At 42.6% G+C, this 27,128-nt stretch overlaps 1 protein-coding gene across 1 annotated transcript; it reads left to right on the top strand.

Moving 5' to 3' along the window:
• Positions 1 to 8,960: 8,960 nt before the first annotated feature.
• Positions 8,961 to 26,657, top strand: BEST3 (bestrophin 3). The gene is made up of 9 exons (XM_009580806.1): positions 8,961 to 9,112; positions 10,836 to 10,930; positions 11,485 to 11,718; positions 17,027 to 17,181; positions 17,876 to 17,953; positions 18,357 to 18,509; positions 21,957 to 22,037; positions 23,360 to 23,511; positions 25,751 to 26,657. Exons 1-9 carry the CDS (start codon positions 8,961 to 8,963, stop codon positions 26,655 to 26,657), a joined length of 2,007 nt encoding a protein of 668 aa, XP_009579101.1.
• Positions 26,658 to 27,128: the final 471 nt, after the last annotated feature.

Raw genomic sequence — 27,128 nt, 5'->3', positions numbered from 1 at the left:
GACACCCTATTCCTGGTGGCTTTATTGATCCCATCTTCCGTCTGACAAGTCCCGTGCCGTGACATCGGTTTGCTTTTGTGTGTCTGTGCCTTCCGGCAATAAAAGGATTGTTGAGGCTGATAACAGCCACAGTAATAATAATATTTCTAATACCAAACTCAGCACTACGGCATAACAAATGATGTTTATTTCATTACAAGGAAGTTGCAAAGCAAAGTGTTTCTGAATACAGTTTTACAGTACTCGGAGAATTAATCTGTCGGGGCAGCAGGCTTTATCCTGCAGACAAATTCATTTGTAATCCTCTGAAGTATTCTACCATGTGACTTCCAGAGATAAAAGAGCCTCCTTTAAAGTATATTTCCACAACCCACACTGAGCGGTGCTAAGTAGGGTGGTATCTCTCTCACTAGATTAACTTTTAATTATTGCAATTTCTGTCATGAAAGAGACTGTAAGATATCACAGCAGCTCTCTACATGTTCGTTCTATGGGCAGAGGACATTTTATGTTAATTTACTCATTTATTTAATACAGGAATTCCAGCAGCAAGTGACAGTAAGTAGAAAAATAAAGCAAAACTCAATATATTCTCGCCTGAGAAAATCTGACAGCAGCTTCTTTAATATTGCCCTCTTCCCAACATTTTAATTATTCACTTCTTTTCAATAAGAAAATTCTTTCATGTTGTTCAGACCACATGTTAGCCTAGTTATTATGGCATTTCTTTGGATATTGGCATTATGCCTTGTTGTTAAAGATACTGAAGCGTTTGCTTGAAGCTTCAGTAGCACACAATATGAATTAATATCTCTTCCAGCATAAATGGGCACAAAAATCAAGAGGAAAGAGGAGCAGGAAGCACAGATAAATGAAATAACTTGTATTTGATGGATTTCTACCATCTGTTGCACTACACTGTCTTGCTAAACACCCATGGATGACATTAGCAGAAACCTGTCTAGTTACACAGTGCTAAAATGTTTTTGCCTCTGTGTGATTTTTATGTGCCCAAAGCACATCAAGAGAACATGAATGCAAAATACACCATTAGCAGTGATCATTAGTAGAGCTGCATATATAGAGGAACTTCTGAAAATTATTTTTGTAGATAAGACCTCTCAAATTCTTGTCTACCATATACACTTGTAAAACAAAGAACCTCTTTTGCTCCTATTTGATGATGGTGCAACAACATCTGCTAAGGATGTCCATTAGGAAAGGTCAGAAAAAGGACAAGAAGTGATAAAATTAAACTGTTTATTGCAAATGTGAAATACTATTTTACACACTTTTCAAATCCATCCTTTTTTGGTAACCTTTTAGGAACATAGTGTATACAAACAGAATTTCTGCATGCTATCTGCAGTATGACACGTGTTAAAGATAATTACATGTGATAGCAAAGGTGTGAATATCTTAACAAAGTATTACTTACTTACCATGTCTTGAAGAGATCTTTGTTTGGCTTAATAGTCTGTAATAAGACTCCATATAGATTTTAAATGTTCTCCAAGATCTGCAAAATCATTTCTTAAATACGAAGGTGAAAAAATTAGTAGTTTATAGTACAAAGACCACTGGAATTCTAGCAACAGTTTGCAGGTCCTTGGTCGTGATTATGAGATTTTAATAATTTGCTATAAAACTTCACTTGCTGCAGTGGACTCAATTATGTTTAAAAATCTAATAAATGGTCATTATTATCCGTACATCTTATGGTAGAAACAGTCACATAGCAGAGGGGAGGCAATACAAAGGCAAATCCTTACAGAAATTTTTCTTTTTTTTTCTTCAAAAATATATATTTATTTATTTCCTCTATTATGTTGTACACATCAGCTGCCTATTTGCCAATTAATCAGTTGGCACCCTTTTTGAATGTGCTTCTTCACTAAATAGTGTATTAAAGTGCTAGGAGATCACTCAGATTGCCCAAGTGGCTCTTTGTAGCATAGATTTGCTCATTCAACAAATTTGGCAGAAAGAGAGGGTTATGAGAAAGTATGAGAGAGGAGTTCCAGTTCTTAATAACAGGTCACAGACTGCAGGTCTCTCTGTTCTTCACAGTCGGTTCCCAAGCTCTGTGTTTGATGGAGTAGTCTTTACCATACCAGCTTGGAAGAAATATCAAAATTCTTTTAAAAATTCTTTCCCTTGAATCTCTGGGAACTAGTCCAGGCTCGTTCCATGATAACTCCAGGCAGATAATGCTCCAGAAAACCCCTGTCCCCTTTCCTGTCACATTGCCCAAGGCTGCCTTGCCCGGCTGATGCCTACTGGCCCAACACATCCCAGCCTTGTTGAAAATCCCCTTGCATGCAGCAACGGGGGTTTATTGCTAGGCAAGTTGGAGGGAGGCTGCGTGAAAGCCCTGCTCTGGAGGGTGATTTGCCATAAGGGAGCAATCCCACCCAACCTCGACTGGTCGCTGCTGCTACCCGGGAGGAGGCCAGGCGATCAGCGGTGTCCATGAAACCACTCCCTTCGTCCCTCTGTCTGCCAGCTCCATCTCTTCTCCCCAAAGAGGCTGTTGGGCACCCTGCTTCCACTGCCACCGCAGCCATGTTGTCTCTGGCCACTGGCATCTGGTGGCCCATAACGGGGAGGGGAAGGAGGAGGAGGTGGGACAGTTGTGCCCAGTGTCTCTCCATCCCCGGTGCGGTAACACCCCTGTGAGACTGCAGCCCAGCAGTGGAGGGGCAGAGGAACAGACGCCACAGGCCTCCCTTTGCCCCGATGCCTCCCTACAGCTCTGCTTAGTTGTGTGCTCATGGCAGCCATGTCCTGCGCACGTCCTCCGTGCCGTCAGCCCTCTCAAAGCTCCAGCAGGCATTTCTTATACTGCAGGCCTGTCACGGCCTGTCAACATCACCCAGAAGCAAAGGAGTGTGACTGTCATTAACCAATATTTTCTCAGGCCTTAGCCTTAGCTGCCACTTTTGTCAGAGGCTGGGAAAAGCATTTGCTGCTGTTTTCTTCCTCCCAAGTCCCTGTCTTTATCCTCTGCCTCTAAAGCAGCTTCTAATATCTTGAAAAAAAGGATTTTTGCAGAGCTCTGTAGCTAGTCCTTACTGAACCATGGACATTATTGTGATGGCTCTGTAAATAGGCTTTTGGAGCCCACCACCAATGTGTTGTTAATGTTCTGGATTCAAAATATCAATATAAAGCTAAACTGAAAAGCTGAATCAAAATGTAAGACTGCCTTAAAATTTACAGTAAAGGTTTCCACTCACTCATGCTAACACAGGTATTGGCATCAGCTACAAAAGGTAGTAAGTTCACTAACTGGGGACATTGCAGTAGCAGTTACAAGCTATCACTCTCTCTCCCCCTTCCTCCCCTAATTCAGGTGAATCCAAGCAACCTATGGGTCTGGGCAGCTTAAAATGGGAGGACCGTTAGGTGGGAAAGGATGGGAAAGCCCAGCCAAGTCAGAGTCTGCAGTGTAGCCATGCAGCAGCCTCTGTTAGCAAGGGCTCTACACCAATCAGTTCTACTTCTCTTGGGGAGGGGGGAAATGGAGAAGAGATGAAAACATCACCTGTCTTTGGGAAAAATCCAGCAAGGACTTAGGGGCACCTTAGTGATAAAAAGAGGGGTATTTCCTACAGAAATGGTCACAATGGAGTTATGTGGCTGGAAACCTGTATTTATTTCTGCCTCTGAACACACAGGAGCTCTAAATCTCGTGTCTCTGCAAAACAGCTCAGAGCCAGTGGAGCAATCTCAGCTGCTTCAGTCTGCAGGAAGACCAAAGATTGAAGAAGCCTCCAGGAAAACCACCTGATACCCACTGACTGACACAGAGAGGTGCTATTATTTACTGCTCAGCAAGACCAGCGAACGATTATACTCAGCAAAGAAAAATGTTTTAGGTCTAAGTAATTATTTTACCAATGACCTTAAAATATCCCTGTTGTTAGGAGTTTTCCTTGCAGAGGCCAGTGACTGTAATAGGATCAGGCAGTATGTTTCTTCATGCGAAGTCACTGAATACTAAAATGATTTGTCATCGTTCGCCACAGGCCACTGCCTGACACACACATGCCACAGTCTAATGTCTCGCCTGCTTTGACATCAAAGTGTCTTCCTTCTGCTGTTGCCAACGAGAAGAAAGGCAAACAGTGGCAGCAACTGATTTTCTTTCCAAGAGAGTTTTAATTAAATAAGTGGTCTCAAATAGCTTAATGGGACTAAGGTAGAGGGAAAAAACCTTTCATCATAAAACGTATTAAATCTATAAATCTTGCTTACTCTCACCCCCTGCAATTTTTTTTATTCACTTCATAGTCGCATTATTTCATTCTCCGTAGAGATTTATGGCGACATTATATGACGTCTCCTGGGCTTTCACAGTCTATCACCTTTTACAGCTCCCTCTTAATGCCGTGGGTCATAAAAGACAGCGTTCATCTCATTTTACAAAGGGGAAGGGGGGAAGAAGTCCTGTGCAGATCCTCCAGTTGCAGAAAGGCTTTCACTTTCATGCTGAAATGTACCATCATGAATAGGTTCACTGAGTCTGATGGGACTTTTGGTAACAGCGACTCTGTCTTTTTGGAGGGATGGGTGATTTCTACAGCATACCCTGAAGTCCTGATTTCCCAATTTGAATCAGCAATGCAGCAAAGGTGTGCTCCAGAGTGGGATCGAGGTGCAGCTGAGGCACATTCCCAACTTTGGTGGAGTTGTCTCCGGTCTTCCCGTTCAGATGTAGTCAGTGCTATTCACTGACGTGTCTTTGCAGGGCTGGCTCAAAGACATCACTCTTTTCAAGAGAAGTCTCAGAGAAAAATGCTCCCTTCTTGTCCATCCAATTTTGGGGATGGGAGATAAAATGTAGAAAACTGGAGGTGCCAGCCAAACCGTCGCAAGATTCTTCATTCAAATGAAAGGGGTCCTTCCGATGGCAAGTGGCGTTATAATTATAGACTAGAAAAGAGCAAGATCAGCAGCTGCTGCTGCTGCTGCTGCTTGTGTTTGTTCCCTCTGTAACTGACAGGACAGAGTACTTGGCAAAAACAGACTTCCAGAAGTGGAAAGACATTTTAACCCCTGTTCTTGTCAGTCCACTCCTCCTGGGGCTCGGCAGCAGCAACCCCTTGCTTCAGGTTAAGGGAAGAGCAAGGTGACTATTGCAGACCTGAAGGGGACTTTGTTTGGGACGTCTGAGGAAGAGGAAGGGTCCGGGATTTGCCTTCGGGCTTGGATTGCGAATCAAAATAGCAGGTCAGTGGATATAGCATGAGCTTAATATGCTTTTATAGTTGGCTTAACTCAAATCTCTCTCACTTTCTCTACTATGCCATAAACCAAGAAATAAGGTGATACAATGACAAGGGGTAGGTCTACGCAGAGGCACTATTTATTTATACATTCTGTAATGTGCCTTTCATGGTCAGTTAGGAAACACTGATGGCTATTATTTTTAACTGTGGTTTCTTTCTGAATCCTAATGCATCCTGAAATTCTCAGCCAGGCAAAAATCCCATTTACAGTTGGGATCAATATTAGGGAGGGGGGGGGAATCTTTTCTTTTTAGGTGTTTATGCCTAAAGGCTTCTGATGATTTTAACAAAAGTGCAGTAATATTTAACTCACTTTTCAGCCTGTGCTTGAGAAAGTTTCAGAGAGGGAACAAACACTGAACAAAAGGAAAAGCAGCGTCATAGATAAGAGCCAAAGTCTCTGCAGGCATAAATGTGCATAACTTGTGATACGTCCTCAAAACTCGCAAATCCATACCAGCAGAAAGCCTAGCCCTATATCTGTTAATGAAGTTAAGGGCAACACGATTAATAGGAAAGTCTTTCTTGGCACCAGTGCCTGTCGTATCAAATCTAATGCTCTCTGTCCTTCTGTGGCCCCAGCCAAAACAGTGCTCAGGCAGGAATGTGCTGGGGGCATTGTTACACTTTGCTCTTCCTGTCCATCTCAGTTTTAGCTTTTTAATTTCCTGTGACCATGAGTAATGTTGGAAGGACCCTCAGTCAACGTGCTGTCCATGAACCAAGGGCTTGGGATCACCATGCAAGAACCAGACCCAGCGCAAGGCTTTGTGCCAAAACTTCCCGCTGGTGGGTGGGCTGTACCCAAGTGGTTGTAGTTGTTCCCAGAGAAAAAAACACAAGTGCAGATTTAAATCTGTGTTTGCTATGTTGTGAAATCTAATCAGACACATAGCTGTGTTTCGTAGCTTCATATAGTCTAAAAGGATCTTAGATCACCTAATCTGACCTAATGTATATTTTAGGACATTACATTATATTACCCTGAAGTCCCTATATGAACCCAATGATAAATGTTCAATAAAGCATTTGCTTAGCAGGAAACTAAAATACAGTGTATCACAGGCAAGGCAGGGCAAGGAAACCAAGGCACCGAAGCCTGAAATTGCTGTAACAGTCCCACTTTTCTTTGCCCCATTTCAGAGGCAGAAGGAAAAAGCTGCAGGCGTCCAGTGCCTCCCAAGCTAATGTGAAGAGTTTCTATTCAGAGCCAAGGGCATCGAGTAAAATGCTAAGAGAGGTGGCTGGAATCTGATTAAGTGAAATATAGTTGCTTGAATCAAGCAGGCAAATTGCACTTCATGGAGAAAACTCTCCTCTCCCAGACTAATATAGGGTGGAAATATTCTTAGTCCTGAATCCTATTATCATTACAGCTCCGCAATTGTGACCAAAACCCATCCCCTAGGCCTTGCGAGACCACCAGGCCTTGCAAGATTTGCTGCAGCTCCGTAGAGGAGGTGGACCCATTTTGTCCAGCTCAGCTACTGGCCAGTCACTGATGCCTGGGAGGACGACTTCTTCCTGAACCCCATATGCAGAAACTGAGAGCCATGGATTTGACACTAATCGCTGCAGAGCTGCAGATGCTGTGAGGGTGCTACAAGCAATCTTGTTCCCTCCATGGCCCACGACAGAAGGGACTGGACAGAAAGTTTCACAGATGCCCAGATACCGGGGAAGAGCCACTCAGCCCCAACCCTGTATGTCCCAGCTATGTGAATTCTTCCTGAAGGTCATCTTTTGTCCAACTATCTGCTCTCATCTTAAAGATCCTAAACCACGGGGTGTCTATCCAGTCCCCTGTTCCGATATTTGGTTGCCCCCACAGTTAGCAATTTATGTTTTACTTCAGACTGCTTTTGTCTAACTTCGTCTTCTAATCATTGCACTATGTTACGCTGGGGGTCTGGGTTCCCGCCAGGCTATAAGCCCTCATGTTATCAGATGTCTTTTCTAGATCTAAGTCCCTACATGCAGGCTGTCCCACTGGAGGTTTCCATTACAAATTGGATATTAGTGGGGAGATAGAGATACACTTCTTGATGGTATAGCTTGAACACACATACTCCCCAGCATCAGTGGGCAAGGACTAAAGCCTCCTACAGTGATCCCAGGAAATTCAGTGTATCGTTAAGAGTATTTTTTTACCCCATTCCTCCCCTATAGCCCAGCCACAGACTTCTCCCATTGTTTATAAAGCCCCATTTCTGCTGGAGAATGGAAATCTCTGCTTCCATTTTCTTAAGAATTGCATCCTGACCACAGGCCTTTTAGCAGACAGGACTGCATTTCTGCATGGCAGTCAGCCATTTTGGCTCCTGAATTGAACTTTTTGGAGTTCAACAATGACAACAAAAAATTCGAAGGCCTGTGCCAAGTCTCAGAAACAGGAAGACTATCATTTGGATGCTAAAGAATAAAAACCATGCATCTTAAAAAAAACAATAATACAAAAAAAAATCTCCGAGCCCACGTTGGCAAACCTCGAGCAGCCGTTCTGCAGATGAGAAGAGACAGTCTGTCAGCAGTAGAAGGCTTGTGGTGTCTTTTCCCTGCTGATTCCCTTGGTGATTAAAAGAGAAAGTGGCACTTTTACAGCTGGGTTTTAATGGCTTACTTCATACTCTGCATCAGAGACACAGCCAAGTTGCATAAAATACTGTCAAGCCATCTATTAACTAGGGGTTCAGATTTTTTTTCTGAGAGTAAATGACCTACAGTGGCATCAAGAAAATATAGACAAGAATCATATTTATGATACACAATAACTACCTTGAGGCTTTGTGTTTGTCTTAATTACTCCCTTTCTTGCATGCTGTACGAAACTGTTTTCATCCACATTTGGAGTCAGGTTTTTTTGTAAGCTCATAAAAGTTCCTGTAGCATCTCCCTACACTGGGTAAGCAAGTAACAAACCCAGCGTAAAATATTTACCCGTATACTTTTAGTACTGCTTTAATTACACTGAGTTGCATGCTGCCTACCTGAGCAACACTGTGGCTTTTTTTGCATGGCCATGCAATGCTGAAGTATTGATGAGTATGTCTACCTACCGAGAAATAACAGGGTTCCCCAGCTGATCTCAGCTGCTGTCGTCACCGTGAATGAAAGAGGCAGTCTCCAAATCTCATTTGGTTTTAGATGAGTACAATTACTAAAGCTAGCTAAAAACACTGGCTGGGGAGGAAGGTGCATTTGTGGAATTTAGCTTTACTTCTCTTGCTGGAGTGCTGACAAAGTTTTGAAAAAAGTTTCAAGCAAATTTCTTTGCTCACACCGAACTGGAGTAAACTGAGAGTAAGCAGAGGCTTCAGAGGTGTAACATGCCCTTGCCACTGCCACCCAGGCAGGTGGCCATATTCGGTGCTAGCTGTTGCTTTTGGGGGGGTCTTCAGGTAGAGCCCGAATACAGCCTTGCGTGAGTCGATCTGCAGGTCTCGACGGGGCTTGTAACTGCAAGATTTTTATTTCTCCCTCTCTTTCTATATATATAAATACACACAGCATGTATTTATGTATACATATACTATTATATGCGTATATGTGCGTGTATATCTATGTATCTATCTGTACAAGGGTGCATTCAGGTTAGGATACGCTGTCTAAAATGTTGTTGGTTTCCTGCTTCTCTTCTACCGTTTCTAGGCACAGCCTGCCAAGAGGATGACAGTCACTTATTCCAGCAAAGTAGCAAATGCCACTTTCTTTGGATTTCACAGATTACTCCTAAAGTGGAAAGGCAGCATCTACAAATTGCTGTACAGAGAATTTATTGTTTTTGCTACTCTTTACACAGCGATAAGTGTATTGTACAGGTACACTCCTTCCAATTCACATTTCATTAAATGTTGTACTGAAGTTTCACACTTCATAGTGTTAGGTTGATGAATGATGGTTGGGGGGGGAGTTTACTGCATAACTATTGTCTTTTCCTTGGACCTTTTCTAATGTCCTTTCCTTTCCACATTTAATTTAATGTTCCAGAGAAAGTATGTAGGATATAAATAAAATACTGTCTATCGTATTCAGCTGATTCTACTTTCAGCCCAGCATTGAGCAACCATCCTACTGAAGTTAGGCTAAACAAACACCCATAGCTGGCGTATGTAATATAGCTTTTATCGTTCTGATGTCAAGCTGGCAACGGTGAGCGTGCTTCTGCTTTAAATGATAAGTACAGACCTTTCGTTCTACTTGCAGAACTGTGTCTTCAGTTGCTCAGTGGTAATTTCTTTAACAACCCTGAAAGGTAATAATTTATGAGCCAGGTTATATAGTCAGGAAAAGCAAAGTTTTGCTTAAAGCTAGGACAGCATGGCAAACTTTATTCTTAAGCTTGCAGAGGGCCAAGCAAAACTGCATGGAAACCAGTCGGGTTATTACCTGTGTGTCACCCAGCACCTGGGGGGGTCATGCTAGGAGAGTTGCTTCTTCCACCAACGTGTGAATTAAACACCGGTGTGACAGATGCAATGCATCAATTAGTACAGTGAAACTTTTAATTGATGAAGTACACTACACATAAGTATCAAACTCATGATTCAGGTCTTACCTTGACCTGTAATTAGACCTCAGTGTTTGCTTTTTTTGTGAAGCAAGGAGAAAATGAGCTTCAGTTTGTCTGTGATTAATCACTAATTTTCCAAAATGTTCAGTAATCTATACCTGTAAACTCGGAAGGAAAATTACAGCATTAATATGTAAAGAAACACCAGAGTTTCACATTTATTTAAATTAATTTAGTTTTACTGAAATGTTAGGCAATTAAAGACCATGGTAAATACACCTTGGAAAGCTTTCTATATGCGCTCCAGGTTTTATTGCACAATTGTAAGCAAAACCCACCAAATATTTGTCATGTGTTCCTTTTATAAGAAATCAAAGAATAACTGTAATACTCATTTATACAAATAAAAAAATTGTTTATATTTAAGCTTGTCGTATTTCATTAGATATCTTTTTCCATGGGCAGAAGCTGCCATGCTCCACTCACTTTTTATCATCTGGTGAATATTTTCCTCACTCCAAAATAAATACAGTTGTTGTGTTTTTAATCTTGTGGAAAAGAAAAATTTTGTAGGAGTAAGAGTTAAAAAACTGCTGCAAGAACATAGCATTTTCAAATAAGAGCAATTAGAGATTGGTTACCAATTTTGCAATTCAAGCAGACCTGAGCATTTTCATTAAGTAGCCCTCTGAAAAAGGAGAGCAAGCTCTACTTGCAGAATTATGTCTGACTATCATCATTGGTCTGTATGAGATAGCAAGCTAATTCTCCAGGTGTATTGATTCTAATTAGTAGTGCCAGTCAAATTAGTCATGAGAAAACTGCAAAGACCAGGGAATAATATTGTCTTCTTCTCCAGCTTCTTTATTACATGCCAAAAGTCTTCAGCACTTTACCTTTAAGAATTCGCTTGAAGACATTAGCCAAGGTTGCTCCCGATTGCATATACCTGATTATTTATACATATTTGCACTTTGTAGCTAGTGCCAGAACATTATGAAAGGACAGATACATTTTATTTTTTGCTGTAGATTTTTTCTTACAGGTAGCCAAAAACGGTTCTTTGAAAAATTATCAATTTACTGTGACAAATATGCTGAACAAATCCCGGTAACTTTTGTGCTTGGTAAGTACCAGTTACATGTGAAATTATTCTCCAACGATGTCTCTGTTCAGGCATTTTGTGAATGTCCGTGCATGGAAGCATTTCAGAGCTGAGGGGCATATGGGACGTTAGAGGCTCACAATAAAATCATCAGCTTCCAACAGGTCTCCATAATCTTAAGTCGCTTTTGTCACATCAACACTTATGCTCCTGTTCTTAATATACCAACAAAAGAGTAAAGTTTCCATATATATATATATATATGTATTGCCCACTAACATTGATACATTGTGCCTGATCTTTCAAAGCACTAAATGCACCCAAGGTTTACTACAGAAGAGGAAATTTGGAAGTTCATGAGTATGAGACACTCAGCTGGAACGGGCCATTAAGTTGCAGTGTCTATTAAATAATTAGCACTGATTGCATCCTGGACTTTGACGTAACTTACTGCATTTATTCTGGGAAATGTAGCAGCTTAGTGATATGAATAACACTCTGCAAACTAAACCAAAGTAACCTAAGCAGAAATCCTGATAGGCACTGGACTTCTTTCTTTTCCTTCTAACCCCCAGGTTTCTATGTTACTTTGGTGGTCAATCGCTGGTGGAACCAGTTTGTGAACCTGCCGTGGCCTGATCGTCTGATGTTCCTCATCTCTAGCTGTGTCCAGGGCAGAGATGAATATGGGCGCTTGTTAAGGAGGACTCTCATGCGTTACGTGAATTTAACATCTCTGCTTATCTTTCGCTCCGTGAGCACAGCCGTGTACAAAAGGTTCCCCACCATGGACCATGTGGTAGGAGCAGGTACTAGAGTCCTCCTCCCCAAAATTTCTTTCCTTTCCCTCAGGGGTGGGGGCACAGGGAGGGAAGGAGCCAGCCTCATTTTTTCTTTCCTCTTTGGCCCCACGTGTGGCTCATACTAACCCACGTCAAAGCTACCATGCTTTTGTCAGTGGCTTAAATGACGTGCCTTTAAATGTGCATCTTTAATGCTCTTAAAGTCTTCATCTAGCGACACTATAGAAATCAAATGAGTTTGAGACTGTGGGTCGGCTTGGCTTTCAGACATCATGGAGGCACACAGGCGTATAGAGCAGGTACAACATTCTCCAAAGCTTGAAAAATAATGTAGTTGTGATGTAGTATTGTGCAGTAGGAATAGTGACTTGTTGTATGGCATTGCCTCGATGTCTAGGATATAACTTTGGCACGTGTATCAGAGACTGATCTCTGCAGGCATTCACAGGTACAGCTTTATCTCAATTTATTTTAAGTAGATTGCACATTTTAAGTGTTGTGATATACTTAAAAAACCCGAATCCCAAGGGTTTTTCTTTAAATTAGCAACCTCACCTCAAGCTTAGTTTTTCAGGGATAAATATGCTAAGTATTAAGCAAGTCTTTATTTTCTCTTTGTTTTGATAACAGTGAGGGTGATGATGGGGAAGAGAGTTCAATCACGTAAGACTTCGCTTGTCTATGAAGGATTGACCGCTGAGTATTTAAAGGCAAGGTGTGATGCCGTGCCTTCTGACTGGTGTGGTCATGCAGGGGTAGAACACCAGCGCGGAGGTGTGGGGATCTGTTCCAAACAGGAGAAGTCATACGTTTTTTACTGAACGTCTTGCATTTCTTAAAATTATTCCTTTGGCAGAGATTAGTAAGCAAAGTTGTAGCAAGTTAAAATATGCAGTGTGTATATAGACATACACATTTCAAATACGTGTGAGAAGCTTTGGATGTTAAAAAAAAATCCAGGCAGAATGCGCTGATCTTACTGAAAAAAATCATTTATGTTGGATTCAGTTGGATTTTGAAGTTCTCTTCCTTGTGCTGTTAAACAAAACTGTTTACCTGAGCCTGTGAGAGGTCAGGGAAGCTTCTGTTACTCTCCCCAGCAATCTGCTTCTAGTACGCACTGGAAAATTACAACATTTCCAGCAGGCCAATCCAGCTCTGACTCCCTATTGCTAAAGACAATCTGTTCCAAAAGAGACAAAATGTCGCAGCGTTGTACAAAAATTGTAGACTGGAAAACAAGTTTTGGTTGTTTGGGGTTTTTTTAACAGTGGAAAATATTCTACTGTAAACTGTATAACTAAGTATTGATAGTGTAGTCAGCTCTGTGGATTTCAGTACTTATTCTGTAGGTTTTAATGCATGTTGTGCCACAGAGTTTTTGTTGATGCAGTATACTGAGCACTTGAGGGTATATTTTGCTCCTATTAACACCCAGTGATTAAGACAGTACTCTGCAATTATGCCCTCCCTAGCTCCCTATGGCATTACATATCAGACTGCATGGGAGTGCAGCATTTAATATGAACGTGAGTGGCAGAATCTGATACTTACAGCACAGTCATCATTGAAACAACTTGTGCCGATTTTGCATTTCATTATCAAACTGAGAACTGCCGCAGCGTAACTATTGCTACACATTTCTCTTTTCAGCAAATGAACTGCTTAAATTCATAGATTTTAAATCTGAGAACAGTATCATGATAATCTAGTCTGACTCATCCATAATACAAGGCATAAAAGCTTACTCACAACATCCTTTAACATATTGCAATTTGTGACTGAGCTATAATACCTTCTAGCAATATAACCAGCCCTGACTTAAAATTCAGCTGACTATACTGGAGACTCCACTGCATCCTAGATGAATGGACATCACAATGGTGAACTCGCTGTTGAAGAGTGAAATTTTATTCTCAGCCTGAACTTGCACAGAGTCATCTTCTAGTCACTGGATATTGTAATGGATTTGGGTTGTTCTTTCTCTAATTAGACGAAAACACCATTTTTCTCTCAATAGTTACCTGTTAGTAGAGTGCATAAAGGCTTGAATAAACTTGGGAGTTTCACCATCTGTAGTCTCTCCCTACACTTAGGGATCTTCCTCCTGAACTCTTTTTCATTTTTTAGCATTCTCTATGGAGCTGTAGGCAGTAGATGCATGTAAATTCATGATGTTATGATGCTGAGTACTGCGGCACGTATGCCATAAGCGTCAGATGTCTAGCAGCAGTCCTGAGGGTTCCAAACCTGTTGGCTGCAAGGTGCAAGAAGGATGTTGGATGCTCAAGAACACAAGTCTTAAAAAACATGAGAAATGAGTCAGCAGCTGGGCAGAAAGCAGCCCAAAGCAGCCGAGAGGAAATGCTGAAAAGAAACGTGAAGTGTGAGCCCAACTACATGAATACTTACGGATGGTTTGCAGTCCCAAACCCTCTACTGGAGCAAAGTACCTAAATTAATTCTTTCTCACACAACACGGAAGGAGAAAGTGAAGCTTTTATCTACTTGACCATTGTTAGTGCACTCTGGAGATGTGGGAGATGACCTCTTTTCAGTTCTTTCTTCTCTAACCACTAGCCTTCAGGGTATTTGGCATGGGTGCCCTGAACCAGTCTTGTCTCAAACCATTCAGTTGTGACAGGAGAAGTCAATACTCCTTGAATCACTTGAGGGAGAGCACGAGTGACTTTTTCTAGCCAGGCTTGTGTTCTCATCAATAATTTTCCCATAAAACCACTTTGGCTGACACTGTTCACATTAGTGTCCTTTGATTCTTTATTGATTGCATCCCATGTCAAGTGTTTCATTCTCTCGCAAGAATTTAGTGCCCTGTCATTCCTTAGATCATCCTTTTCAAGATCTTGGCAGAGTATTTGCCAAATAGTTCCAGTTTTCTGGAACTGCTCCAGTCTTCCAACACTTGTCAAAACCAGCGTTCTTGTTCAGAGAGTTCCTCAGTTAATTCTTTGAATACTCTTGAATGAAAATAGTATGACCATATTTAGAAACGATTTAATTTTAATAACTGAGGTTTGATATCCTCCCCTGGAAGGAAGGGGTATTTAATGGAATATGAAGTGTTTCTTTACCTCTGCAATAACAGCAAGCAGTTATGAACTGCATATTGTTTGTATTGCCCTAACCTTCACCAGTAGTAAGAGCAATCCAGAATTGTTTCATATTTTCTGTGATAAGAATACTAGGCATTATTAATATCCATCAAAGAGAATATTTAATTAATATGAACACAAACACCTTAACTTTAAAAGTAATGACAATTTGAATGTTATTGTTAAAAGAACAAGGCTTTGTTGAGCTTTTCTGAACAAAAAGGTACCCAGTTTAGTGGAGAGCTGAACTGATCCTTGGAGCTTTGTGGTTCTTCATGACTCCCTCAGGCTGTGCCCTTCCAGATAATTACTTCCCAGAGCCTCTCAAGTGACTTGCATCCAGTGTTTACTCCAGACTGTCAATTTTCTGATATTCCGTCTGTCTGACAGAAACATCTTTTCCTATGCCGTAATAAGCAGGTTGGCCAGCCAAAAATCAAAGGTAGCCTGAAAGACTGACTTTTAGGAGTCAGGAGTCATAACTAGCAAGTCAATTTGTCTGATTGCCTGATTATTTCTGTGCAGTAGATTAGGAGAGCCGGCTGCAAACTGCCCAGGGATCTTTTAAAAGCTGTATCTTACTCTGTTCTCAAATTCCAGGATACTGGAGGACTACTGTGTCTCGCTGCTGAACTTTTCCTCTTCTACAGAATTTTCTGTCCTATCCTTGTGTTCCTTCCCAGTAGTTGCAGTATTTCATACCTCCTGTGTTGACTTGTTGCAACTGTACAACAGTGGCATTTTCCTCAACAAGATCACTGTGTTTAACAAATCTCCTTTTACCTTATTCACATATTTGTACCAAACACAACTGAGTTTTGGGGGGGTGGGGGTTGCTGCTTCATGTATCATTAGCGATGTTAGTAACAATGGGCTAATTCTTAGCTACTAGTTGGAGACTAGAAAAAAAATCCTGTCTATTCTCAATTCCCTTATTGAATTTTCAGCACTCAGACTTGGAATTAATTGGCTGAGCCCCTTATTTTGGGCCTGCCATGTTATTAACTTTGTCCTGTTTTGGAGCTAATGTCAACACAACAAAAGAAGCCTTATACCCACCTGGTAGCTGACACGTACACCTGAGCAAACACTAAGATCCCCCAAACCTGAAGATTGCTCCAGTTGCAGAAAATCCAGGATTTGGACTAAGGAAAATGTGAAGTTCTCCTTCATGAATTTTCTGAAGTTGTTTTTCTGAAAGGCTGGGTGGAAGGAGGACAGCAGAGCAGAGCAGAGCTTTCTTACCCACGAAGCCCAAGGGGGTGGAGGTGCTGCTCCAAAACCCAGCTGCTCCCGTGCCAGTCCCAGGCAGCGAGCGGCTCTGGTGCAGGTTCTGTCCCACACAGCCCTGGCTCCCCTGCTTTCTGACCTTGGACTTGCTGGCAGCAGCGGGAAGCAGGGCTTCACAAGGCCAGGAGAACTCTGCAGGAAACTTAATACCTTCCCAGCACCCCAGCGAGGTAAATTGCCAGGCAGAGAGCAGCTTCAACCTGGAGCCCCGCAGCATGTCATCTGGCCCGGTGTCCCGCTAGCAGCAGGATTTCTGTGCATGATTCCTTTTCCATCTCTTTGCACGCCTTTGTAACCCCGAAGAAAACATGAAACACAATCTGGCAGAGAAGTATTTCGCTGGCAGAAGGCACGCTCTCTGTTGAGCTCTGCTTCATGCATGCACTTGTATCCTCTGTTGCTTGCTCACTGCTTTGCAGTTTTACCAAAAATCTATCAGAATCAGAAGGTCACGTAACTGCCCTTACAACATATGTTGAGATGCTGCTAAAAGCCATCATTGCTGAAAAGTGATAGTTTCTTGACTGATATATCCAGTTCCTTGTTTTTCTAAAAGTAGAATATGAAAATAGAGAGTAATCTGTACTATTTTTAGTATTATGTGTATCTATGATATGTCAGCGGTCAGATATGAGAACACAGTAATAATGAATTATTGCATATATTGATCAAGAGGGATTTTGCATAGGTAGTTACTGCAAAAGGAGGTTGTTTCAAGCAAGATCTATCCTGGCAAAAAAGCTCAAAAAAAAAAAAAAAAAAAGGAGGAGGCTACTAGTTAGAATTATAAATAGTGTTTTGCATAGTTCTATGCAAATATCACATAAACAGATTCAAACATATTCAAAATTTATATCAGTAGCTCTGAAAGCACAGAATAAATTAAGTCTTTTTTTTTTTTGGGTAAACAGGTTTTATGACGAGATATGAAAGAAAAATTTTTGATGACCTTAAGTCTCCGCACCTGAAATACTGGGTTCCATTTGTGTGGTTTGGAAATTTGGCATCGAAGGCACGAAAAGAGGGAAGAATTCGAGACAGTGTAGATCTGCAGACACTGATGAACGTAAGTAGAAAAAGTAAAACTACAGAAAACTAATCTGAAATTGCTGTGTAGTAGCTTTTCACTTACATAATTTGATTTAGTGCGCACAGCTCTCCAGTGTCATCTGAATTATCTTACTCAAGATTTATACCAGTTTTCTCTGTGTAACGATGTACACTCAAGCACACACAGCAGCAGGTTGCTGGGATTGTATTGATATGACTAAGAAGGTATGAACTGAAGCAACAAATTGATGAATAAAAAATTATTGTAACGTCACTGTAAATTTGTACTTGTTCCATTGCTGCAGGGAAAAAAATGGGAGTAATTTGACATTTTGAACATTTTACTATCAGTTTCAGGGAAGATAATCTCCCTGAATATTTCATTAAGTGGTCAAACATCCTTTTAATGATGTAATATATTCTCTTTCATGTATCACTAGACTGTGGATAAGATAGAAACAAAAGGTAATTTGTGAAGAAATACGTAAAGTACTCAGCATTCCAACTCCATAAACTAAGTGAATATTCAAATGTGACAATGGGGTGCTGGATATAGTTGTGATATCAATTTATATATACTACACTTTCATATCTCCCTGTCCTTTTATACACGCAAAAATGAACTGTAACAAAATATTTATAATTTAGAATTGAACCCTATGCAATTTTAGTTTGTTGGGGTTTGTTTTTTCTTTTTTTTCCCCTTTTAGGAGATGAATAAGTACCGGTCTTGGTGTAGTCTTTTGTTTGGTTATGACTGGGTTGGAATTCCACTGGTCTATACCCAGGTACTGAGGTATTATCCTTTACAAAATTCGAAACACGATTTCCATAAAAGGGGAGCTTGGTGCAAAACATCCATAGACTCGACCAGAGTCTCCAAGCTGTTGAGCACTCCTTGACTCCCATAGGATCGTGGATGCCTGGCTAACTATTTAAGTCATATGTAATGCGGAGATGTTTTGAAGGCCTTGCATAATTTGGGAGAGGGGAGGGAAACACTGAAATGTCTTTATGTTTCTTGGGTCTTCTTCCAAGCTATAATTATTCCTGTGGTCTCTCTATTTGTCATACCTCCCTACAGATTTGTAAATTATATGGCAAAAGGCGGTCAGAGGCCCTTGGGTATGTGTTGCCTTATGCATAAGATTGTATTATTGCATGATTTCAATGAAGTTTTGTTCTTTGCAGGTTGTTACTCTTGCAGTCTATACTTTTTTCTTTGCCTGCCTGATAGGGCGCCAATTTTTGGATACTGACCAAGGGTATCAGGGACATGACTTAGATCTTTACATTCCAATCTTCACACTGTTACAGTTCTTCTTCTACGCAGGATGGCTCAAGGTAAACTAGCTTTCTGGAAAGGTCACGGGGGAACCCTCCCTAGGGGAGCTGGTGAAGGTGTCAGAGCTGAAGTCAAGGTGTCAGAATCGTGGCACACTGTAAAATCACCAGAGATTAATGGAGTTACACCAAAGCTGAATTCAGCCCAAAGCGTCCTGTGGTCATAAAGAAACGTCATGCAATACATCTTTAATTCCACCTGACAGATCTTACAGTCAGAAATGGTTGGGAACCTGAAAGAGCTCATTTTAGTAGGACCAGTGCAGGCATAACTCCCCAAGGGAGTATTACTCCAGCAAAATTGGGTCCCAGGACTCCATGACAGATGAAAGATTTAAAAAAAACTTTCTCCCACTCCACTGTGCGATGGGGAAATACTGCTGCAGACCTGGTATGGGCTGAAAGGGACTGAATCATACTTTTTTCTTATGATCAAAGCCAGCCTTTAGTATCTGCTGTTAACTTAATCGGATGCAGGCAATTAAAGGTCTCCGGTTCCAGAGGGCTATCAAACGGTGACAGCCAATACTGGCTACAACCCCACTGCATAAAAACATTCATTAAAAAGAAGAGTTATAGAAGGAATTGGATGCTACCCATCAGCCTGTTGATGCCTGCTCAGTTAACATATCGCCATCAATCTGATAGTTGAGTAATTAAGCCACATACCTCATGGCGATTCTCTCCTCTGCAGTGAGTATCAAGGTAGACTAACTGGAAAAAAGTTTCAAATAAAAAGCAAATTGGTACATTAGGGTCTATGTGCATTAAGATTTCCTTTTGGGATTATTCATCATGGCCAGAAACTTAGAGATTACTTTTCTGTTAGAATATAAATTGCACAAAATTGGCCAGTTTTAGAGCCCCCTTTCCACAGCCAGCTTCAAAGGGCAGAGAAGAGAAGGCAGCACACCTTCTGGCACACAAGCTGGCGGATTGTGGGGGAAAGTAAAGGGCCTGCAGGGCAAGCTCCTCTAGTCCTGTGTCCTAGGAAATGGGGGGGGGGGAAAGGGGGTTTGCTGCATAGGGACCAGCCTGGAGGGGAGCGGGAGAGAGAGGAAGGGAGGCTGGTGCAGGGGGGGAGCACGTTGCTCCTGCAGAAATGTGAGGCTTTATCTCTAGGCAATGTCTTCCAGGGTTTTACTACTGGGTTACAAAACTGTAAGCTGTTCCTCTTGACCGCTCTGCTGGTGCCCCTGAGGGGGGAATGGTTTCCCCTTCGTCGGCACCCAAGGCTGTTAGTAGCATCTCCTCCAGTTAGGCTCAGGGCTTCCAGCCAACTCCTGGCTACAGCAGGTACAAGATGCCATTGTAACTGAAAAGTCTTCTGCATAAGGAAATGAAAGGGAGGAGAAGCAATTTTTAAAAATGAATTTAATATTGGCAGTGCTCCCTCAGACCGGAGGTTTGTCCAAACCTGCAGTGCCCCCGAGTCAGGATATTTCTGTCTTGAAGGTTACAGCCGGTTTCCTGCTTTTCTGCTGAGTGTGTTGGGCTTTCGCTGCCAGGCTGCAGAAAGGGCCCCGGGCTATTGACTTCCAGTAACTTGGCAATTCATCAGAAATGATGGCTAAACTGAGCTCATTCCTTGGCCTCGGGCCTGGTTTGTTACACCTACAATACAGGGGCAAAGTTTCCCATCACGCGAGACACTTCTAAATCCCCATTTACATTATGGGGATAGACTGACCGTCCAAATCCGGAGCTTAGTTGTCCAGCACTACATTCCTTTCCGGAGAATAAAGTCCTGTCTCACATGCCAGGACCAGGTCAGCCAAGCAACATGACCAGGTCAGCCAAGCAAAAGGCCACTGCTGCTGTTCCCTCTGTCCCAGCCCTGCTCAATTCTTTTAGCTCATGTGACAGGTTTTGCAGTGGATTTTTGGGCAGTGATCCTCCAGTTTACACCGAGCTGATCCAGTGTCTTCCCTGGAAAGCTGCAACGCAGTCTGCGTTCTGGCTCATTACTATTGCAGCACTTCCATAGCTATACCCAAAATGTAATGCCATGGGCCAAGCCAACAAGTGTGAGCAGAGGTGTCCCCTGTCTCCTTTTCGTTCCTGCTGCCTTATGGGTGTTTTTGTCGTGCTAGTCTGCTCAGCAGTTCATTTGTTGTCTTCCACCGCTGCCCTGGGAAGTGGTGGCCTAGGAGAGTCAGCAAGTGCTTACCCACTGGTGCAACCTAGCAGCACATAGGAATAAATAGCCAGGGAGTGACTGACTATTGTAGGTTATTTAGATCATAGCCGTCCATAGCGAGATTCATGAGCAGGGCTGTTTAATCATACAGTCGCTTTACCCATATCCATGTTAAACTGAGGACCTGGCCACTGCTCCTGTGCGTGGCCCTGGTGACCACCAGGAAGGCTTGGGAGGGTCAGCAAGAATGTGATCGGCTTCAAAACCAGGGCTTAAAAAGACAAACAGAAGGAGAAAAGCATGAAGGGGAGAGGATATTTAACCTCAGTGTACCAAGGAACTGAGAAATAGAGAAGCAGTCTGAATTTCCTAAAACAACTTCTTTTTTCTAAATTTTCCTATTTCATCTTTTTTTTCTCCCCCAGCAGCTAAGAGTTTTCTCCCCACAATGTACTTTGGTGATCATGGGGATGGGGGGGCTGTCTCTGGTTGTTTTTCCATTTATTTATTCCTTTGGGGGGGGCAGGATTGGATAAAGCTATGGGCAGCCATAGAGGTTTCCTTTCCCAGCCTAGTTCCCAGACTAAGGCACCTCACCACAAAGGTGCCTGAGCTCACTCTTCGGTTGTCTCCTCCACGGGATGGGCTTCTCCCCTGCAGTTTTAATCACTTCATGTACAGAAACTCAGAACAACAGGCTGAGTTAAAGAACAAACTCAGATCCTGTCTCTTGGCTTTGGCTAGCATGATGCGTGGCACCGACTTGAGCCAAGTCTTTTGGTGGGCTGCTTTTCCTGAAAAGCTTCAGAGGGATGCCATCAGCATCACCCCCGATAATGAAGCAGGGGCTGAGGGCTAAGCTGGAGACACGAGCTATACTCCCTCCAGCAGACTCCAGCTGCAGGGCTCAGGAATACTGACCCGATGGGCTGGTGGAGTATCGTAGACCATAATGCAATAACAGAGCCTCTAGCTGCTAAACCATTCATTTAAATCAGCCAAAGACAACAGTAAGGAAAGGTAATGACTATCTTATGTGGCAATTACCATGGCCCAGACATGTCTCAATTCCCAGTAGGCCAGCGCCGACAGTCATGATTGACAGCACCAACGAGGCACGGAGGTATGAATCTATAGGGAAAGGAAGATGTTCCTTTGCTAGGCTGGCAAAACCATCATACAGGAGCTCAAGCTATGATTGCAAGTGACAGGCAGGGGGAGAGAGAAAAATCTGATCCTATTTTCTCTGCGGCAGCAGTCCTGACATGGCATGCCAACCTCTATTCACTGTCTCATTTTCCTTCCAGGTCGCTGAACAACTTATTAATCCATTTGGAGAAGATGATGATGATTTTGAAACTAACTGGTGCATCGATAGAAATTTACAGGTTGCTGTTGTTATTTCTACTTCCAGCTTTACTGTACCATAGGTTATCATTACATTTAATCCTATTTCTTATATTGAGGTACAAATTAAAGGCAAGAAGTGTCAGCAAAACAAATTCTTTCCCTGAAGGAGTACCTACGGCTGTGATCCCCAGATTTTGTTTTTATAAGCTAATGCATCTTGATTTTGGTATTTGGCATTTATGATGTCTGACTAAACATGCAAACAGCTGACCTCAAACTATAAGCTCACTTTATGCCTGGAAAAACACGTAATGTAGGTCAACCCTGCAAAATCCAGAAACCATCTGTTCCCACATAGATAAGAACACGTTTTGCTAATCTGCATGTCTAGAGATTACAATATTGTATATGAACCTTCCTTTAAAAAAAAAATTGGCAGTGAAGATACCAAAAAGACCAAGCAGGGCCCTGAACTAATAAGCAGGGCCCATGCCATCATTCATGTTGTGATGCTCCCGCTCACGGCAGCATCTGTGGTCGGCACAGGAGCCAGCGTCCTCAGTGGCAGGAGCTGTGAGATGGGTATAGATTTATTGCAGTTATCCCCAATTCCCAAACAGCCCCTGTCTGTCGTGCCATGATGGAGCCCAAAGACATGAAGAGGCACCCACTGCTCCCCTTGCAGGTAGAACCAAGCATAGGGTTGAGCTGCTGTTGGACCCCACGTCTGCTGGGGACCACTGAGACTGCAAAGCAGAGCCCAGGCGTTAGAGGGAGCAAGGGCAGGGCAAGCAAACCAGCATATTAAGCAAAGCAAGAAGTGCAGGTACGCACAGGAGTGGGAAAGGCCTTCAGGCTGCCAGAGATGCTCTCTGGCTTAACACCACTTCAGGCTACTCGTGCTACGGTGCCTCAGAGCCCTTTGTATAAAATATAGTGGAAGGCCCTAGAACAGGATGGTCGCATACTTGGTTCTGAATGTCTTAAAATGTGGATGAAGCCCATGAGAAAGCTTCTCGACTTCGGGACATTTTAAGGAGCACAACTAGTACTCTACACAGACTTCCCATAGCACATGGAGGATCATGTGTCCATTTAACTACATCATGCGTGAGGAAAGGACTTCAATCTTTGCAGCATAGGAGACTTAAGTTACAACAAAATTTATGCTTTCACGAGTATAGGAGGGTATAGGGGGTATATTTTATAATACTGAGTCTCTTCCCAATGCCCAGGCCAGCATACACAGCTTACTTTAAAGGGTTTCCGAAAGAAATGTTGACCCAGGGAGTACAAAGCAGATTATTTCATATACTGTACTATCTTGAAAGTGACAAGATTTATACCAAAAAAATCTAAGGTCTCACTTCTGGCGGTGGACGAGATGCACATGAACTTACCAAGGATGGAAAAAGATATTTACTGGAACGATTCCTCTGCCCGGCCGCCCTACACAAAAGCAGCTGCTGATTACTGTATTCCTTCATTTCTTGGATCGACTATTGAAATGGGGTGAGTGGCACTAAGGGTCCTTAATGCCATCAGAAAGATCATCACCCCTACAGCCCGCATTGACTGACGGACAGTCAGCGCAAGGCTGCAGGCTGTGACGATACTGTGAGCGGGGAAGGTGGAGATGGGAAATGATGTTAGGAGGGAGTGGACAGGCTGGTGTTGGTGGGATGATGTCTCCAGTGGTCCATGTGCTCATACGAACTGTGCACCCGCAGCTTAAATTGTGTAATTAATAAATAGAGTATGTTTGCAGGGAGGGTTTGTTGATAGTTAGATAGTGTTGATAGCACTATCTATCAAGATGGTGCTGAAGATAACGACTGACTTTTCTTAATATTTTTTTATTTACTACAGCTTCTTCATACACACACACCCCTGCCCCAGGTAGCAAAATAGCTATTCCTTTGCTTGTTTTGTTAGCAAATGATGGCTAAAATCAGTCCAGATTTTTGTGAAGATAAACAAGAAATTATCTTAAACGTTGTATGACTTTTCATTGGCTAATAATCTAGGCATGGAAGTTGGAGCAATCAGATTTTGTGAAGAGCTAAAGAAGGGGAGTTATTTGCAGAGATCAACAAAAGAACCATCCTTATAAAGAAACATATAGGGGATACAGGATTGCCCCATGTTGTCAGGACCTATATGAGAAATCAGTGATAGGTCAGTCACCTTAGAAGCTGTTGAGTTTAAACGCTCGTGACATGCTGTAATATAGAACAGGACAGTAAGTGTAAATACCACCATGTCTGAACAAATACCAGGGCAAATAGACATTTTTATCTGAAAATCTTTTTTAAAACTTTATAGCAGCCATTTTTTTAACTTTAAAACTTATCTCAAGAAGTTTTAAATTTTTCCAAAATTTTCCAGCCTTTATCAAAATAAAATGTGCTTAATTTTTTGCTTCATTCAGCCTGGAAATTGGAGTTTTCTCATTTTTATTCCTCTTATTTTTACATTTTTGCATGCATTGTAGTACAAAGAACAATGGTTTATATGAGTTCCTTTTATCACACACAGCCTTTTCAGAATTTATTTCCTTCTGGAAAAACTATAAAATGGCCAAAAGAAAAGTAAAGAAGAAAGTAAAACAGTAAAGAAGAAAAACCCATAGAATATAATTTATTTTACTGCAATTGCTAGGCGAAAAAAGTGGCGAAGAAAAGAAGAAACATTATTAAGTCTGCAGACAATTTTTGGTAAGAAGCACTTCACACAAAAAATGAAGGAGTGAATGAAAAATAGCTCCATGTTACCCCTGTGAAATGCAAACAGCTCTGATGTGTTTACTTTTTTATTAATTATTTTCTGCTCTGAACTGTTTCTGGGTTCATCTCTCTAAAAAACTGGGTCGTTCCTATGCAGACTTCAAAAACAAGGCCTAAAGATCCATCCAAGTCCAAAGCAAATATATAAAACTTCAGCCCAAATCCAAAGTCTTCTCCAGTCCCCTCAAGCCAACATTTTCACAAATGCTGGATGAAATTCCTCTGTCCGTCCACGTTAGCGTAGCTTCCATGTGCTCCTCGCCTCGGATTTGGCCCGACCCCCTTTGCCATCCTTGCCCTTAGGACAGGTAACTGGGCCAGTTTGACTTGTCTTCTGGGGTGCACTGAATTCAGTAATGTGTACTGCGCTGCCTGGCAGACAAAGCAATAGTCGTTCTCATGAACCACTGAGGCTGGGCAGGAGAAGACTGTCAGGTACAGATGGGACTTTCAGACACACTGTCGTGCCCCAGAAGTAAGTGAGATTTGGCCATCTGAGTAATTCCAACATATTTTGAAACCGTCACACTCTGTTTCCAGGAGTAGCTTTTTCACTGTTGTTATTTTTGCCTGAAGGATTCTCCTGAAAAACTATCTACAGCACTGAGCAGGGTTTCTTTCTTTTTTTCCCTAAGCACAAGCCTAACCACGTGGAGCTGCCACAGAGGGCTGCAACCCAAATATGAAATGGTGCCAGGTGCCTGGCTGGATGCCCTCCCAGCCTGGTCCTCAGGAGAAGAGACGTCTCGACATGGAGACCTTTCCGGGTCATCCGGCTGGTCCAAAGGCACAGACACTATTTCCTGGCGCCCTCACCCCTTTTTCACCCCTTTCAGGCTCTTTCTTGACGACACATTAGGGCCTTGGTTCCCATGTCTTCTTGCTGATTCAGTGGGATATATGTGCATGTAGACCGCACGCTTCCTATACGTAAGTGACACCTACTAACTGGCTTTATTTGGCAGGCTGGCTGATACCGAATTCCTCTATGGGGAAGAGTGGCCTTGGGAAGAGGAGAAACACCAAAGACAACGTTCAGTGTTGAGAAGAGTCAAGAGATTTCTCAGCGTCCATGAGGGCCCTTCGTCCCCGGCCCACCGGCGCTACAGTCGGCAGACAAGTGAGAATTCAGTGTTTTTCCCAGCAGATGAAAAGGGGCACATCAGATGGTTGCAAGAAATGCACACAAGAGGGAGACACTCTACCTCAAGCTTCAGGAAGAAACATGAAGGAGTTGACAGAAGTAACAGACTTCACAGTAGCAGAGATCTAGGACCCATAACTGAAACCTCAAGGAATGAGGCACAGTTTGGCGACAGTGACACCTCGTCCGAGATAAACAAGCCAGTTCCTGAGGTCATAATCTCTGAAGCCGAGGAGAAAGCACCTGGTGTGCTGGGCAAACCAGATCTGCAAACAGAGCACACCGCAAGCATGCCAGAAGAGAAGCTCCAAAGGAGCCTAACTGAGGCAAATGTGTCTCTTCTGGACCATCCTTTTTTGCCCCCAGAAATCACTACCTACCTCCCAGGCTCTGAGGTGCATCAGTCACTTCCTACTGTGATAGGGGAGCCCAAACATGAACCCCACGGTAGTAACATAGCCGGTTTCATAACAGATCATGAAAGAAACCTTCAGCGATGGAGTTTACCAAGCTTCCATAGTCATAGCACAGTGTCAAATGCCAACACTGCACCGCCTTTAATGGATTCTGGGACAACTTCACAACAAATGACCTTCAGTGATGGAAAAAATGTTACTTCTGCTGCTGCTCCAGAGACGTTTGAGATGCAGCACTTTTGGGAAAACCTGGATGCTAAAGAAACAGCCATAGTAGAATTTTCTAATGAGAAAAGTGAAAGAAAACTTTGACCGTGCTTCCCCTGGGTCTTACTGAACTTCCTGTCTTCTCTTGAAAGTGGTTCTCACACAGATCTGCTTAAAGTGCAGAAAGGCAGAAACAATGCTCAGACAAGTCCTGAGCAAGATCCAGCAGAGGATTTGGGCACCTAAATAGGAGGCATTGTGGTGACATGCTTTAAGCCACTTGGTGGCTGGCTTGAAATCTGTGACCCTGTGGGGAAAACACTTATGGGGAGAACGGGGAGCCTCAGGAATGGATGCAAACCAGGTTTAGGTTATCAGAAGAGCAGAGGTGGCTTTGTGCACTTTGGATCCACCCTGAACACTGCTACCTTTGGTCACTCCTTCAGATTAAGGTCCATGACATCCTTGTAAGACCCACCAACAGTTTTGGTTTCTACTCAAGTAGCTAGAAGGGGAGGTGTGGGCTCAATTCCCTTCTCAGCCTGGAAAGATTCAGCCCGCCATCTCTCACTGCCT

Source organism: Fulmarus glacialis, unplaced genomic scaffold (genome assembly GCF_000690835.1).
Source record: "Fulmarus glacialis isolate BGI_N327 unplaced genomic scaffold, ASM69083v1 scaffold31526, whole genome shotgun sequence".
Lineage (NCBI taxonomy): Eukaryota > Metazoa > Chordata > Aves > Procellariiformes > Procellariidae > Fulmarus > Fulmarus glacialis.
The sequence above is the reverse complement of the archived record's forward strand: the minus strand, read 5'-3'. Positions and strand labels throughout refer to the sequence as shown.